Source organism: Myotis lucifugus, unplaced genomic scaffold, assembly GCF_000147115.1.
Source record: "Myotis lucifugus unplaced genomic scaffold, Myoluc2.0 scaffold_658, whole genome shotgun sequence".
Taxonomy (NCBI): domain Eukaryota; kingdom Metazoa; phylum Chordata; class Mammalia; order Chiroptera; family Vespertilionidae; genus Myotis; species Myotis lucifugus.
The window spans coordinates 325,925-341,702 of NW_005871706.1; the positions used below are offsets into that span (position 1 = coordinate 325,925).

The 15,778-nt window shown below is 47.6% G+C and overlaps 1 protein-coding gene across 10 annotated transcripts in view; it reads left to right on the forward strand.

The window, feature by feature from the left end:
- UBE4B (ubiquitination factor E4B) overlaps positions 1–14,941 on the forward strand; it is an 87,817-nt gene extending 72,876 nt beyond the window's left edge. For 9 of the 10 annotated variants that reach the window (XM_006105283.3, XM_006105284.3, XM_023746341.1 and 6 more), the window contains 9 exons: positions 325–423; positions 1,156–1,391; positions 3,236–3,362; positions 5,419–5,563; positions 7,792–7,926; positions 9,941–10,132; positions 12,423–12,597; positions 13,095–13,241; positions 13,571–14,941. In XM_006105283.3, coding sequence (XP_006105345.1) covers positions 325–423; positions 1,156–1,391; positions 3,236–3,362; positions 5,419–5,563; positions 7,792–7,926; positions 9,941–10,132; positions 12,423–12,597; positions 13,095–13,241; positions 13,571–13,632 — 1,318 coding nt within the window. In that variant the 3' untranslated portion in view covers positions 13,633–14,941. The remainder of the gene's footprint in view (positions 1–324; positions 424–1,155; positions 1,392–3,235; positions 3,363–5,418; positions 5,564–7,791; positions 7,927–9,940; positions 10,133–12,422; positions 12,598–13,094; positions 13,242–13,570) is intronic. The other variant, XM_023746336.1, reaches the window with a different exon arrangement.
- Positions 14,942–15,778: the final 837 nt, after the last annotated feature.

The window sequence follows — 15,778 nt, forward strand, 5'->3', positions numbered from 1 at the left end:
GATTTTTGGGCTTGGTCCCCAGTGTGGGGCATGCAGGAAACAACTGGTCAATGATTCTCTCTCATTATTGATGTTTCTCTCTCTCTCTTTCCTTCCTCTCTAAAATCAATTTTTTTAAAAAAAAGCTAGAGATAACATTTTATTGTTGCGCTGAGAGCGTTGTTGATCTTGTATCCTCACCTGTACAGCTTACTGTTCTCATGTTATTGTTGCGAAGCCTGTGCGTCCTGCTGTGGGAGCCCTCTGCAGGCGTGGAAAGTGTTATTGAAAGTGCGGCCGGAACTGTCGTCTCAACTGTGACCTGTGCTTTTTTCTCGTTGACAGTGTAACACTGCCTTTAAGTTCAGACGTCCCCAAGGCGTTTGCAGCATTGCCTGAGTTTTATGTAGAAGATATTGCTGAATTTTTATTTTTTATTGTACAGTAAGTTTCTTTACCATATTACATAGAACTTATATGTTTTTATATGTTTTGTGCATATTCTGTGATTAATTATATTACAAACCTCCATTTTATGCCGGAAGTTTTGTGTCACTGCTTTAACTGCTGCCTGGAGATTAGAAAAATAAATCCAAACTGTGGCACCAGGCCAATTCCAATAATATCTCGGAGGCAAAGAGGATTAACGATGCTGGCAATAATGTCTTCTGTGAAAATGGAGTTGAACTTCTAATGATGGAGAATGTGTTTCTGAGAAACAGGAGCGGTTTATAAATATCTGAGTGAACATTCAAAAGCCAGAAATAACCACATCTATATTTTGTACCAAAATTTTTCTCAATGGTAGAATTGGAGAAAGGTAGCAAAGTAATGGGTTGAGTTTATAACTGGCTTCTTTGAAATGAAAATAACTCTATTAAAATATTTTTTTAGTGTTTGGGTAGTGAAGATCTTTGAAATCCATGTGATGATTTAATCACAGCTTTGGTTTATTTTCTGAAACATAATAAGTTAGTCTACAATGTTGTGGCCAGTAGACATGATGGATTTTAAATCTATCTAGTTATGATATAAATAATCACTTTAAACTCAGCAAATTAAAGGGGACTCAGCATCCCGGCTCCGGGACCTGTTAGCCGCCTCCCCTCCTGAGGACACCAGCGCCCACCCAGGTTGAGACTCAGGGCTTCATCTCGCACTCCTCTTGCCCTTCAGATACTCGCCTCAGGTGCTCTACGAGCCCTGCACTCAGGATATTGTGATGTTCCTCGTTGTGATGTTGTGCAACCAGAACTACATCCGCAATCCGTACCTGGTGGCCAAACTGGTAGAAGTCATGTTTATGACCAACCCTGCTGTTCAGCCACGAACGCAGAAGTTCTTTGAAATGATTGAGAACCATCCTCTCTCCACCAAACTGTTGGTCCCTTCCCTGATGAAGTTTTATACAGGTAGGTTCCTGGGTAGACAGGCCGACAAGGCCATCTAGAGCCAGTGGTGAAGTTACTCTAAACCTGTTACCGAGTGTGCTGACATCCACTAACAGGTGTGGCTCGGTAGCCCACTGGGAGCAGAGCATGTGCTACTGGTTCCCTGAGAATTACGAGTAGTTCATTCTTTTGTTTGTTTGTTTTGTTACCTGAACTTTTAACATTTTCTTCAGTAAACATGCATTGTTAGTGTTAAAACTAAAAAAGTTAATGTTTTGTACCCCGTGCCTGCAGCTGTCACTGGCTTCTGGATTTAAGCGACGGGTGTGTAGGTGTGTGGGATAGAGCTGGGCCTCCCCTGCGAGACCAGTGCTGGGCCTGGCCGGGCCCCACTGTTCAGGTCCCAGGAGCTGGCGGGCGGTGTTCTTCTCCCTCCCCTCCCACCAGGCAGTGTCCCCTCTGGCCCTGGACACCTCTGTGGTCATGGACAGATGATACCCTTGCTAAGAATAGCCATCACTTATTGAATCCTCACTGATCCTTGCACTTAATCCCAACCACAGGCCTCAAGATGGGCGCTATAAATATCTCCATTTTACAAGTGAGGAAACCGGAGCTTAGAAAGGTCAAGAAGCTTGCTGAAGGTCAGCAGCTAGCGAGGCAGCAACCTCGGCAGCTGGGCTGTAGCACAGGTGCTCCTGGCTTCTGTGCTGTGCCTCCCACGGTTACCAAGGCACTGGCGCCGGAGGGCCTGCAGCGGGGCATCGCACACACTCCCCGAATGCCCAGCAGGTCCTCACCCCTGAACACGCCTGCCTCTCAGGAATGTGAGAGACTGAGATACAGAACAAGCACCTTTTTGCACCCCAGGAAGAATAGCAGCGGTTCTCAACCTGTGGGTCGCGACTCCTTTGGCGGTCAAACGACCCTTTCACAGGGGTCGCCTAAGACCATCCTGCAGATCAGATATTTACATTACGATTCATAAAAGTAGCAACATTATAGTTATGAAGTAGCAACAAAAATAATTTTATGGTTGGGTCACAACATGAGGAACTGTATTTAAAGGGCCAGAAGGTTGAGAACCACTGGAGAATAGGCTAGCTTAGGAAATTCTTAAGATCAAATTTTTGTTTCAAAAGGAAAGTTCATTTTCAAAATAAGAGTATTTATTTGTAAGGACCAGCTCTCAAAAGTCTGCTACTCAGAACTTAGAGGGACTCTGATGACTTATTTCAAGACTCCTCTTCCCAGGCCGATCTAGTCAGCAAGGCCATCCTTAGCCCAAGTAGACCAGGCACTGATGCAGCACGTGCGTTTGAAGCTCCTGTGTGTCGGGCTGGTTCTGATGCTCGGGCCAGCGGTGAAGATGGCACAATCCCTGCCACCCTGGGTCAGACGTTCTAGGTGGGAGACAGATGCTGACCCATATACTCTCATAGTGGGGGGGGCGGGGGGGGGCGGAGCGTGGTGCTACTTTGAGAAGCTAGGCAGGGAGGGTCGCTGAGAAGAAGACTTGGAGTAACCTTGAAAATGAGACAAAAGAGTGAGTCTTAGGAGATCTCAGCCACTGTGACAGGCGAAGGAGGCAGCAGGTGTAAAGGCCTGAGGCCGGGCAGCTTAATGAATCTGGTAAGAAAGCAGCCAGAGAGTGCAAGGGGGGATTGCAGCCAGCAAGCGGGCAGGGTGAGGTCAGCAGGTGTCTGGTTGTTTTAGTCACAAAAAATGTATTGGAAAATACAGAAAATACCAAGAAGAAAATAAAAGTCATTGATAATCCCTGCACTCAATAGAGAATCTAGGAACATTTTTCTCCGTATCCTTCCAGTCAGTTTATATATGACACGTGTGTCTTTCTTTATTAGATGTCGAGCATACCGGAGCGACCAGCGAGTTCTATGACAAGTTCACCATTCGCTATCACATTAGCACCATCTTTAAAAGCCTTTGGCAGAACATAGCTCACCACGGCACCTTCATGGAGGAGTTCAAGTGAGTACTGCGCCCCCAGTGTCACTGCTTGCTCTCTTGCAAAGCACAGGGAGAGGGGCTGCTTCAGAGCCTTCACAGCCGGCTCTTGGCTGTGTGCTTGGTCTCAGCCTGCTTTAAGTTTCCAGAAGGTACTGCCGAACGTGAGAAGGTCATCTAAATGTCTGTGCCTACGAGACATTGCTGGACTCTAGGTTGGTCACGGTACCTTGGGGATGGCACACATAAGGAAAGAATCACAGTTATTCTGAGATGATGTGTTAAGTGTTTCGTGATTACCATGTTAAAGGCGGTTGTCGGAATGACTGCAGCGAGATCTTACTGTGTTCCTGAACATGATACCAAGCTGCAGAGCTGGGAATGTTCGGAGGAGTTGAGATTCAGAAGCAGTTAGATTAGGGTTGTCATTTGAAGTGTCGTTCTTTGCATTTGTAGTAAGGCTCTAACCAGCGGTGCTCAACCTGTGGGTCTCGACCCCTGAAAATGCATCCTGCATATCAGATATTTACATTACGATTCATAACAGTAGCAAAATTACAGTTATGAAGTAGCAACGAAAATAATTTTATGGTTGGGGGTCACCACAACATGAGGAACTGTATTAAAGGGTCGTGGCATTAGGAAGGTTGAGAACCACTGCGAGTAAGGCCTTTTCATTAGCCCCCTGAAATTTTAGCACCTACCTGAACCTGACATTAGTAATTCCATCTAAATTACTTTGGAAAGAAAGGTAGGCAGGAAGGTTGAACTCTCGCCTTACTCTCCAGGAGAAGTTTTATCCCATCTACTTGGACCTTTTTTTGCAGCCCCCGTTAGATCTTTGATCAGGTCTGGCGGTCACTCATTCACTGATTACGAGTCAATAATGTCCGTATTTCCAGTGGAGTCACCATCTGCTAAATAGCTTGCTGCAAAGGAAACTGTGAGGTAGTTCTTTGTTTCCATGAACTGCTCTTCTGGTCAGAATTATGTTCCAGCGGAAGCCTGGCAGCGGCGTAGGAAACCAGGCAGGCCCACAGCTGGTTCTGCGTGGGGCTCGGGAACTTTCCACGTTCCTGGAGTCCAGACTCCGACCTTGTCAAGGGAGCTTCTGTGCCCCAGGCTGGGCTGGCCGGCCCTGATGCTCGGTGGGCGGTCCTGAAGTGTAGCCCTCCTCTCTCTACTAACCTTCCAGAGCCTAACAGGTAGGCCAGGCCGTCTCTGCCACCAGCGAGTCCCTGCATTAGAACAGGTGACAGGACAGTGCTATGGGCTGGGAGCTTCGAGCTCTCTGTAGCAAGTTAATGGCCCACTCTATCAGTGTTACAGCTTCCAGTTTTTCTTTTTTTATTGATTTTTGAGAGAGAGGGAGAGAGAGAAACATTGATCGGCTGCCTCCTGTACGCCCCCTACTGGGGATCGAGCTCGCAACCTGGGCATGTGCCCTGACCTGGAATCGAGCTGTGACCTCCTGGTTCCTGGGCCAGTGCTCAACTGCTGAGCCACGCTGGCTAGGCTCCAGTTTTCCTTCAGTGCGTCTTCTTTATAATGGGAATAGCTGTCAGTCGTTCTCTTGTCTCTTAAAGGTGGGTAATTATTTGTGCTTTCTTTATCCTGGCAAATTTAAGCATGTTTTTTTCCTAGTCTGGAAGAGTGTTTTCTCTGCTTAATATCCTTGAGGGAATGAGCCAGGGGTGTGCTGGTAAACCTTCTCTCTGAAGGGAAAAGGTATCAGTATGTCCTGGTTTTCTGGAGTATAAATACGTCCACTGTTGCCAAATGTAAGCTGCCACGGGAATCTGCCCAGAATAGAATTCTAAAATATTAGCAGTTGGCTCTCAGGAGTCGTGCAAGGTGTCTCCAGCACGTTACTGGGTGAGCTCATCACAATTCATTCCAAAGGGCAACACAGTCTAAGGAGAGACTTGTAGGCCTTGACCTTCATGGTATTCAAGTTGTGCCAAGGTCTTGTAGGGCGACATGCGTGTAGGGCGACATGCGTGGCCCTCTTCTCTGGGATCTGCTGCAGTGTTTCGGTGGAGGGAGATGTGTGACCATGTCCGTGTAATTGCCTTTTCAGCTCTGGGAAGCAGTTTGTTCGCTATATAAACATGCTGATCAATGACACGACGTTTTTGCTCGATGAAAGTCTGGAGTCCTTGAAGCGGATCCACGAGGTGCAAGAGGAGATGAAGAACAAAGAACAGTGGGAGCAGCTGCCCCGGGTGAGCACAGGGGCGGGCACAGCCTGGCGGGAAGCTGCCTCGGCCCCCGCGGGGCTGCGTGTGGGGCCTGTGCCGGAACTCTGACTTCTCATCAGTGCGTCCTTCCTCCCACCTGTGGGCTTCCATGATGTTACATCCAAGGTTTGGGGCAGGAGAAAACTTAAACACTTGCTCTGAAGCTAAGAAGTGAGTTACCAAGTCTTCCTGGTGTCTAGAACTTGGGCCTTTTCATTTTAAAGGGCTTTTTGGAGAAGAGTTTTATTGTCTGAATATGTTATTAAGATTTATGAAAGTAACTAGGAGTAAATCTCAAATTCTGTCCGAGAGACAAGAATGTCATGTGATCTTTAGGCATCTGGGTGATCACTCAGGGTTCTAGTGGGGCTTTTCTTTCCATTGATCTTCGCTTTTCTATTCAGTTACTAGTGGAAAAGAGGCTGTTTTGTCAGGTTCCGTGAGGAAATCATGTCTTGCCTCCGACGGCCCACTGCCCCGCCCGACATGCACTGCAACCATGTGGATGGTCCCCGCTCAGTTGCCAGGCCCTTGCCAGCTACTGCTGACGTCATGTTTGACGTCTGGTTGGCCTCCCCCATCAGTGTCGCTGCAAAGTCTCAGCTTTGTCTACTCTAGTGTGTCATCCACTTATGAGGCTTCTCCTGGACCAGCGTGTATTGTAGATGCTGGGATATGGGTCTTTGCACGTCATCTTCTTCACAGTCAGTGCTTCATAGCACTTGTTTGAGACGACTGAACAGATAGCATTGATTTTGTCCGTGTTAATGGGTGGAAAAGGGCCATAAATAATCCCTAACAAGTGCAATTTCAGAAATCATTTCCGTTTGACTTTGAAGTCACTTCCCAGCTTCCCCCTCCCTGCCTGCTCCTCGCCTCCCCACCCCCAGCGCTCCGGTGCCCAGCCCCCTGGCTGCTCCTCTCTCCACACTTACTCCCTAGGTCAGTGTTTTCTCAGGGTGCTGGTTGGTATTTTGAATGTAGTAGAATTTTGATATAATAATAACTCTGTATTATGAACGACTGTCCCACACACTGCAGGACATTTAGCATCTCTGGCTCACGCCCATGTAATGTCAGTGATGGGCCCTCCTCCCTGAGTCTGCAGGCAGCGAGAAACGGCTGCGCGTGGCCTGGTGCCCCCGTTGAAAATCACTGCTGGGTGATTTCCTCTGTCCCAAGCCTTGAAATGTCTGTATTCTGAGGATTCCAGAATGTGCCTTCCCGGCTCAGGTCTCTCCTGACTCCATAACCGCTGTTGACCTGCCTCTCTGCCAGGTGGTCTCTTGGAGAACTCAGACTTAACTTGTCTCAAGTGAACGCTGTGTAGCCTCCAGACCTCGCCAGGTCTGCCCACTCTCGGCAAACGACAGCTGCACCCTGCAGTTGCCCTGGCTCAGCACCCCCGTGTCATCCTTCATTCCTCTCCCTCTCAGCAGAACCTCTAGGCTCCATCTTTTTGTTGTTAATCTTCACCCCAGGGTGTGTGTGTGTGTGTGTGTGTGTGTGTGTGTGTGTGTGTGTGTTTTAAGAGATTTCAGAGAGAAAGGGAAAGGGAGAGAGAGATAGAAACATCAATGATGAGAGCGATTCATCAGTTGGCAGCCTCCTGTAGGCCCCCTACTGGTGATCGAGGCCGCAACCCGGACCCTTCAGTCCGCAGGCTGATGCTCTATCCTCTATCCACTGAGCCAAACCAGCTAGGGCCACCTGAGGATATTGATTTTTAGAGAAGAAGGGAGAGAGAGAGAGAGAGAAAGAAAAACATTGATGTGAGAGAGACATATCAATTGGTTGCCTCCTGCACGTACAGAACCCACAGGTCTCAGTATCATATCACATGTTTTTAAAGTAATGCTAAGTAAAAGTCTTTATTAGGGGAAATGAACATGTATCAGACATGACAAGATTCACTCATTTCATCCAGCGAAGAAGTTGATGGTGATTTCTTTTATCACAAAGGGAACTGAGTCTGTGTAAGTTAAGTGATGTGCCGAGGTCGCCTGACTCAAAGTCCTAACGAGTTCGATGCGGACAGGACAAGCTTCAGTGATCTGGAGGGTTCCCTGGGGTGGGCTGTCCTGTCATTCCCTAAGGACGTTGGCTTCTCGATGGCTTTTCCACTTAGGGGCTGACTATTTTCCTCTCACTTGCGTGTCGGTGAGCTGATGACTAGTCCTGAGATTTGTTTGGCCTCTGCTCACTTTTCCCAGGACCAGCAGCAGGCCCGGCAGTCCCAGCTGGCTCAGGACGAGCGGGTGTCACGCTCCTATCTTGCCCTGGCAACGGAAACCGTGGACATGTTCCACATCCTCACGAAGCAGGTCCAGAAGCCCTTCCTCAGGCCAGTGAGTAGAGACTTTGGGGGCTTTGTTGTGTCTGTTGGATTCCACGTTCAGATTCGGTCACTTGTAACTAAATGGAGTCTGGAAGGTTCAGTGTCACAGTCACTGACGAGGGAAATTCTGTTACTGATTTTCCCCACTTAGGCTCATTGATACACACAGCGTCGTTGATAGACTGAAGTCCACAAGTGGTCGCTTCCAAGTTAACTTAGGAACTCACTTTCTGCTTAGACAGCACTTTGGGTTGTTAATGTTGAAGCTGTGACGTATTTTTATCATTATTGATTCCTGTATTTTATTTATAGGAAAAGTAAGGTAGCATCAATTGGAAATTAGAGACTATTAAGTAGAAGTAGTTGATAATGATCTTTGATTCTCTTAGGTGTAGCTTTGTGACAGTCAAGAAGCCAAAGGTTAATGAGAGCCATCATTAGGTTTATGATAGATCCAAGGTTGTCAAAATGTTTGGCCTTGACATGAAGCATAAGACCTCGTCCTGTTTCTGAAATTGAAGCTGAGCGACATCAGTGAAGATCTCTGCTTTGCTGCACTTGAGCCCCCTTCCCTCCCAACACGGTTTAGGAACTTCATGGTGTGGCCAGGACAAAGGGTCGGGGGAAGGCAAAAAAGAGGCTTAAACTTTACCTGTAAATGCAGACAGGAAACAGTTAGGCATGTGGACCACATGGTCTCTGCCGCAGCCACTCAGCCTGGCCCTTACCCTGCAAGAGCAGTCGCAGCCAGTGCACTTCAGAAACTACAGAAACAGGCGCCAGGCCGGCTTTGGCCACGGCTGGTAGTTTGCCAGTCCCTGCTGTGACCGTGTTTGGTTTCATGTTTGGTGAGCCCAAGGGCAGTGCCACTGATAGTAAAAAGGTAGGAAACATAAAAACGATTGAAGACTAAATTAACATGAAGCCATATTTAGTTCCATAGTCTTCACTTTTCAAAGGAAAATATCGAAAGCTAAGCCTAGTCTGTTCATGTCCATTGAAATGAACTTGTTTCAGGGCCTGCACATAGACCGGGGCTGTCCACACGCCTGGGCTGGTCTTCTGCCCGGTCCGTGCCTGTGCCTGCTTTGCTGTGTCCTTTTCCTTCCCTACACAAAACTCCCACTTCCAGAGGCAAACAGATTTCCAACTCTCCTATGCTTCTCCCTCCGTATCCCACAGGTTCCTCATTAAATACCGGAGTATTTTACTTTCTGCAAAAGCCAGTTCCTGAAAAGCAGGTTCCTGCGCTAAGTTGAATTTGTGTAAATCCAGTCATTGCATTTAATGGAAGCCTTGCACCCGAAGGGGAGCTTTCAGAGCGCCTTGTTCAGGGCCAGCGTTTGCTCCTACCCTCTCGCAGCCAGATTCCCCTGTTTCCGGTTTGCTTACAGCAGAGCGTGCCCAACAGTAGTAGGTGCTGTGTCCCCTCGTGGGGTTATTGCATGATTGCTTATTCCAGCTGTTTCGCTTACGTTGGCTCTGTCTTTCTGGCTAAATTTAAAACTGTTCAGACATAAGTTTTATCTTCTGCTTCTGTGCATTTCTCTCCTCTTTGCGCCTGATAGGTGAAGAACGGTGTGCACTGCCTGAACTGCCAGGGACTTTTGAAATTTATACAAAAGTAAAACATAAAACGATGGCCTACAGAGCATATTCAAAAACTTATGACTTGTGTTATGATGATGGAATTACGAATAATTTTCCCTCTTTTACAAATTTAGAATGATCCTTGTTTTTATAAGTAAAAGAATGAATTTATAGAAAAGGTTGCCTTTTGTTGGTATTTATAAATATTCCCTAACTTACAACATTCTATTAAGTATTAGAATGATGGGATTGGAAATGGAGAGTAAAAAATTTTGAATATAGTGTTTTTCTTCAGCTGATCATTCACAGCACTTACCAGGGATTCTTTGAAGATGAATCCAGCCAATTCCTGTCGCGCCACTGAAATGGGAGTTTTTGGTCCTTCTCACTGGTCTCAGCAGCATGAATTGTCCTTTTATCCTGTGATTTCCTAGGAACTTGGACCCCGATTGGCTGCAATGCTGAACTTTAATCTTCAGCAACTCTGTGGTCCCAAGTGCCGTGACCTGAAAGTCGAAAACCCCGAGAAATATGGCTTTGAACCAAAGAAGCTGTTGGACCAACTGACGGATATTTACTTGCAGCTGGATTGTGCGCGGTTCGCTAAAGCCATCGCTGACGACCAGGTCAGTGCCGGGGTCCCTGCCGTTCCAGAGGGAGTCTGGGGTCAAGCTGCTGCCTGGCAACTTGAGTTTGCTGTTCTGGATTTCCTGGCAGATCCGTGCAATGACATAGCCATCTGTTCCTGAATTCCCCACTTGAAATTAAGGAAGGTGATACTTTTCAAAATATGGTTTGAGACATTTTTAGTGCGTAAGTGGAAATCATGAGCACGGCGCCCAGGGGACTTGTCTGCTGTACATGGAGATGAAGTGGCTGTTTTCCTTCGGGCGTAAAAGGCAATATTAGGCTCCCAGGTCCACCTCCAATTGCGGTCTGGACGCAGATCTAGCTCGGGGCTTCATTCCACAAGTCCGTGACCTTCCCAGAAAGAGCCCTGTTTTCTCGGGGAGCCACGTTGTCGTCCCAAAGCCTCAGCTTTAGTGCTGCCTTCACTTTGGTCTTCCAGGCTTCAACCCTCGATGGTTATTTTCACATTCTTCCCTCCCCTTCTCCCTGTGTCCCTGTGACCACATCCGGCTTGTGTTTCTCGTTTCCATGGCTCCCGACGTAGCCAGTCCCAGCTGTACCCTGGACTTCCAAGTCATTTCCTCCCTCCTCTTCTCGCTCCTGCACCATTTGAACATAAAATAACTAATTCTTATTAACTGAACACCAGGTTTACCCACTTTCCATGTTTTCACTTCTTTGATCCTCACAAAATCCTATGATACAGGTTTAGTTAGATTCCTCCTTTTGAAATGAGGCACCGAGAGATCGTGTAGCTTGTGTGAAGTTAGTGGGGGTAGAGCAGGATCCAGAGCCTCCCTGAGCCCCTGATCTCAACCCTCTGCTCTCCACTTATAATGCCCCAAAGTTCCCTGCTCGTTTCTGTCTCCCCATCTCTGTTCACACTTTTATCCAATTACAACTCACATCTCAGTTTAACCATCGGTAAGCCTTCTAGAAGGTTCCTCACCCTTACCTCATCCAAAGGTTAAAATGGGGGAAATGTAAGTACTTTTTAAAAATAACAGCTTTATTGAGATATTACTCACGTATGTAAGTACTTTATTCTCACCACATTTACCTTTAGGAAAAAGAGCTAAAATTTCTACCGTCTCTCATGCTGCTAGAGCACAGTGCCTTGCCAGGGCTGAAATAGACTCGATTTTTCTCTTTAATATTTAAATTTAAAAAGAAATGCAGGCTTGCTGTAAAAGTAATTCAGATATTTCCAAATTCCCCTCGTTTGCCTTAATCCTGAAGCCCTCCCAGGAGGTGATGACCTTGTACAGTTTGGTGTGTACTATCCCATCTTTATGTATTTACTAGAGGCCAAGTGCATGAATTCCTGCACGAGTGAGGTCCGGCCAGCCCAGCCCCATTGGGGTGGATCGGGGCCAGGCCTGTCGGGAGGAGGAGACGGCAGGAGGTTGGCCAGCTGGCCCTCCCCAATCGGGGTCCCATCAGGGCCATGCCAGCTGGAGGAAGGGGTCGAGGGTGATTGGCCGGTGGGCCCCGCCCCCAATTTAGGGGGGTGATTGGGGGCGGGAGGGGCTGTGAGCAGTTGGCTGGCCAGCCCCACCCCTGATTGGTGTGGGGGGACGATCGGGGGCGGAGCTGGCTGGGGGGAGGGGCCACGGGCTGATCAGGGGTGGGGCAAGCCATGGGGAGGGGCTGTGGGTGGTGGGCTGGCTGCCCTGCCCCTGAATGGTATGGAAGGCACCAATTGGGGGCTAGTGGCCTGGGGGAGGGGCCATGGGTGGTTGGCTGGCCAGCCCTGCCCCTGATTGGAGTGTGGGGGCTGATCGGGGGTGAAGCTGACTCGGGGAAAGGCCGCAGGCCGATCAGGATGGTCAGAGCCCATCGGGGGAGGGGCCCCAGGCAGTTGGCCTGCAGCCCTGCCCCTGATCAGGGTGGGGAGACCTATCTGGAGTGGGCCCGGGCAGGAGGAGGGACTGCAGGAGGTTGGCCGGCCGCCCTGCCCCCTATTGGGGTTTGAGAAGCTGATCAGGGATGGGGCCGGTTGCAGGGAGGGGCTGGGGGAGGTTGGCTGGCCAGCCCCACCCCCTGATCAGGCTGGTTCGCTGGCTGCAGGGGGCGTCATAGTGACCGGTCATTCTGGTCGTTACGGTGTTCCGGTCGCTGGCTTTTTATATATATAGATAGTCATGTAAAAGTATTTGTGTATACATGTTATAATTTTAGGACTTTTTTAGAAAATACGCACACAAATAGATCATACTTCTTCTGCAGCTTGCTTTTCCCCACTTACACTGTATTTACATTTTACATTGCTTTCCTCATCCACAGAGATCCTACAGCAAAGAGTTGTTTGAAGAAGTTATTTCGAAGATGCGGAAGGCGGGGATCAAATCCACAATTGCGATAGAGAAGTTTAAACTCCTCGCCGAGAAGGTGGAGGAGATAGTGGCCAAGAACGCGCGCGCCGAGATCGACTACAGCGACGCTCCGGACGAGTTCCGAGGCAAGTGGCCGCTTTCCTCCTGCCCAGTCCTTTGACCTGAGTTCACTGGAAACAGTAACGGTAAAAGGACGGACGTTCTGTGCTTCCAGCTTGCTCCTGGTGTGCTGTGGTTGCTTTTGAGACCCTGTGTCTGAAATGGCATCTGCCTGCTTTTAGCTCATATTGTAAATTAAAAGAGGAGAAAAGCTCCTTAGCCTGATTTCAAACCAGGTAAAACCCCGAAGATTCTAAGGCCGCTTCGCCTTTCCAAGTGGGGATTAGCGTTTCCAAAGCATCCCGGGAAGTCCAGACGAAAGCTGTCTGGCCCAATCCTTTTCTCTCTTCTTTCCTCCCAGCGGTAGCTGATAAAAGGTCACTTTCCCTCGAAACCTGGGGCCCATTTGGTTGCTATTCTTATGGACATCTGTTTTATTTTTCCCTGTTGGCCGGAGCGGCTTCGTTTTGTTTCCGGTTGTAGGTCCTATTCGGTTAGAAGTTGCTCTGCTCTGTCTCTGTAGACCCTCTGATGGACACCCTGATGACTGACCCCGTGCGGCTGCCCTCCGGCACCATCATGGACCGCTCCATCATTCTGCGGCACCTGCTCAACTCCCCCACGGACCCCTTCAACCGGCAGACGCTGACCGAGAGCATGCTGGAGCCAGGTACGGGGTGCACGGCTGGGGGGCGGTGCCTACAGCAGCAACAAATGTGGCGGCCAAAATCCACAGTGTTGGAGATTAATCAAAGGTGGAACTTATCAAATCCAGAAACTCTCCCTAGTCTATAACACTTAGTGGAAAAGACACGAAGCATTCCTTGTTCTTTTTCACTGTAGAAGTCTAGTCCTTCTCATGTCCTGCTGCTTTCTTCTTCAGTCTTCATTGCACTGAGCAAATGAATGGCCTTTCTTTCCATTTATACCAACGACGAGCATCATCTCTCTGAAAAGCCCTTCCATCAAGGCATTAATCCTTCCCTTTTCTTTTCTCAGTGCCAGAACTGAAAGAACAGATTCACGCCTGGATGAGAGAGAAGCAGAACAGTGATCATTAAACGTCCCTCGCCCACCCTCTGCTCGCAGCAGCCACGGCCGGCGAGGCAAGCAGAAGCAGCATCGGTGGTGAAATGCTCTTCAAATGTGGAGGCCAGGCGTGGCGAAGACACCGAGAGCCCCCCCAACGCGACCAAGCGGTGGCCATCTGCAAGGACATGAACGAGAAGGAGCCCAATTCCTGTATATATATTTAAGTGACAAAACTGGTCAAAAGCGTGAGGGACACACTGATTGATTGCTGGTGTAATGCAGCACGTCCTTCGTATGTCACAATTTGGGGCTTTTGCAGCGGAAGTTTTTTAGTGATTGATAATGAATGGGTTTGGGCAGCATCCCCTCCATCTTTTTTTTTTTTTTTTCTAAATCCAATCTCCATTGATTTAATTGTGATTAGAGAACCTTGGACATTTTGCTGCTAAAGAATCTTTCCCCTTCCCTTCCTCTCCTGCCCCTACATGCACTGCTGTGGATTTTTTTAAGAGAAACGAAAACAAAAATAAATTCCTTTCCCTGGCTCTCCAAACATATATTCTGTGAGATAACTGTGCCTGCAACAAAGTGTTAATCCTGGGATCGTATTTTTATATCATATTCACATACTTGTTTTTTTAATTGGTGTTAGATGACATGATTAATAAAAAAGGCAAGATATTTTCAGAATTTGAATTTCAGTTTTTATTTTTATTTTGAAATGGCCCTTAAAATTTTTTTTTTTTTAATTCTAAGCAAAATGAAGAGAATTCTGTTGCTCTGGTCCTTGTCATAAACCCTCTCTAGGAACCTAAGGAGCAGCTGCAGCAAAGGGAATGCTTAAGTCTATCAGGATTAAATGACTTAGGGTTTGGGGGGAAGGGAGGTTGGTGTTTTTAATGCTTCGTGACAGTTTGAAACCTTTACAGTTATCCTATGAGGAGGGTCCATAAATTCCTCAACTCTTGGGTCTGTGAGTTCAAGGCAGGGGTCATGTACATGATGTGTCCTTTGGGGCTTGGCCTTACCAAAGCAAAAAAGGGGTGCCAGAAATGTGGAGAGATGTCTGCTTGTAAAAACACACACAGGCAAACACCCACACACGCGCACAAAAACATAAGACTTTTTGTATTACCGCTCCCTACTTAACATACTTGAATTCTCGAATTTCCTTTGGGGTAAAAAAGGATTTGAAACCATAAAGTGTTTTTGAAGAAATTAAGTCTACAAAAACTTTCTTTTTCTTTTCCTTTTTTCCCCCCTCCCCTCCACAGACAATGTCTTCTGTTCATTTCCTAATGCAAACTACAATAAATGGTGATACACATTTAGAAGGCATCTTCTTTGAGTCTCTTCTTTTTGTGGAAAATAAAGGGGTGGATAAACAACAAGAGCTAAATGAGTGTGTCTGTGGTGCGTTATCTCCCCTGGAACCCTTAGGAGTGGCTGTGTTTGAAAGAAAACATTGGGATTTGTGTGAGTTGATGCTCCATTTGGTTCTCATTCCACTGTCTGCTTGTCTGAGGGGGTTGAGCTTTAACATCTTGTCTCTGCCGTTCTCAAGTTGCTCCCTTATCTAAAATATCTGCCGAAACCGGTTTGGCTCAGTGGATAGAGCGTCGGCTTGTGGACTGAAGGGTCCCAGGTTCGATTCCGGTCAAGGGCATGTACCTGGGTTGCAGGCACATCCCCAGTAGGAGATGTGCAGGAGGCAGTTGATCGATGTTCCTCTCTCATCGATGTTTCTAACTCTCTATCTCTCTCCCTTCCTCTCTGTGGAAAATCAATAAAATATATTTAAAAAAAAAAAATATCTCTCCCCTGACCTTTAAAGTTCTTACTCAAGTTCAACCCATTTCATAAGCATTTTCTCAGGCACTGCAGTATATAAAGCCGTATCTCCCAGCTCATGTGACAATACAGGGAGCACTTATATAGCATTGACTGGGTGCCAGGCACTATCCAAAGGCCTTTCTATTAATGATTTCATCCTCAAGAAGACGGTACTGTTATCTTTGTTTTGTTTTTAAACAGGTCAGATGTGGTCGTGGAGAGGTTAGATAACTTGTCCAAGGTTACCTGGCTGGTTAGTGGAAGAGCAGGTGTCCATGCCCTTAGCCACCATGTCCCCTTCTAGTTTAGCACGTTTGGACTAAATCACGTTTCTTCCCCACC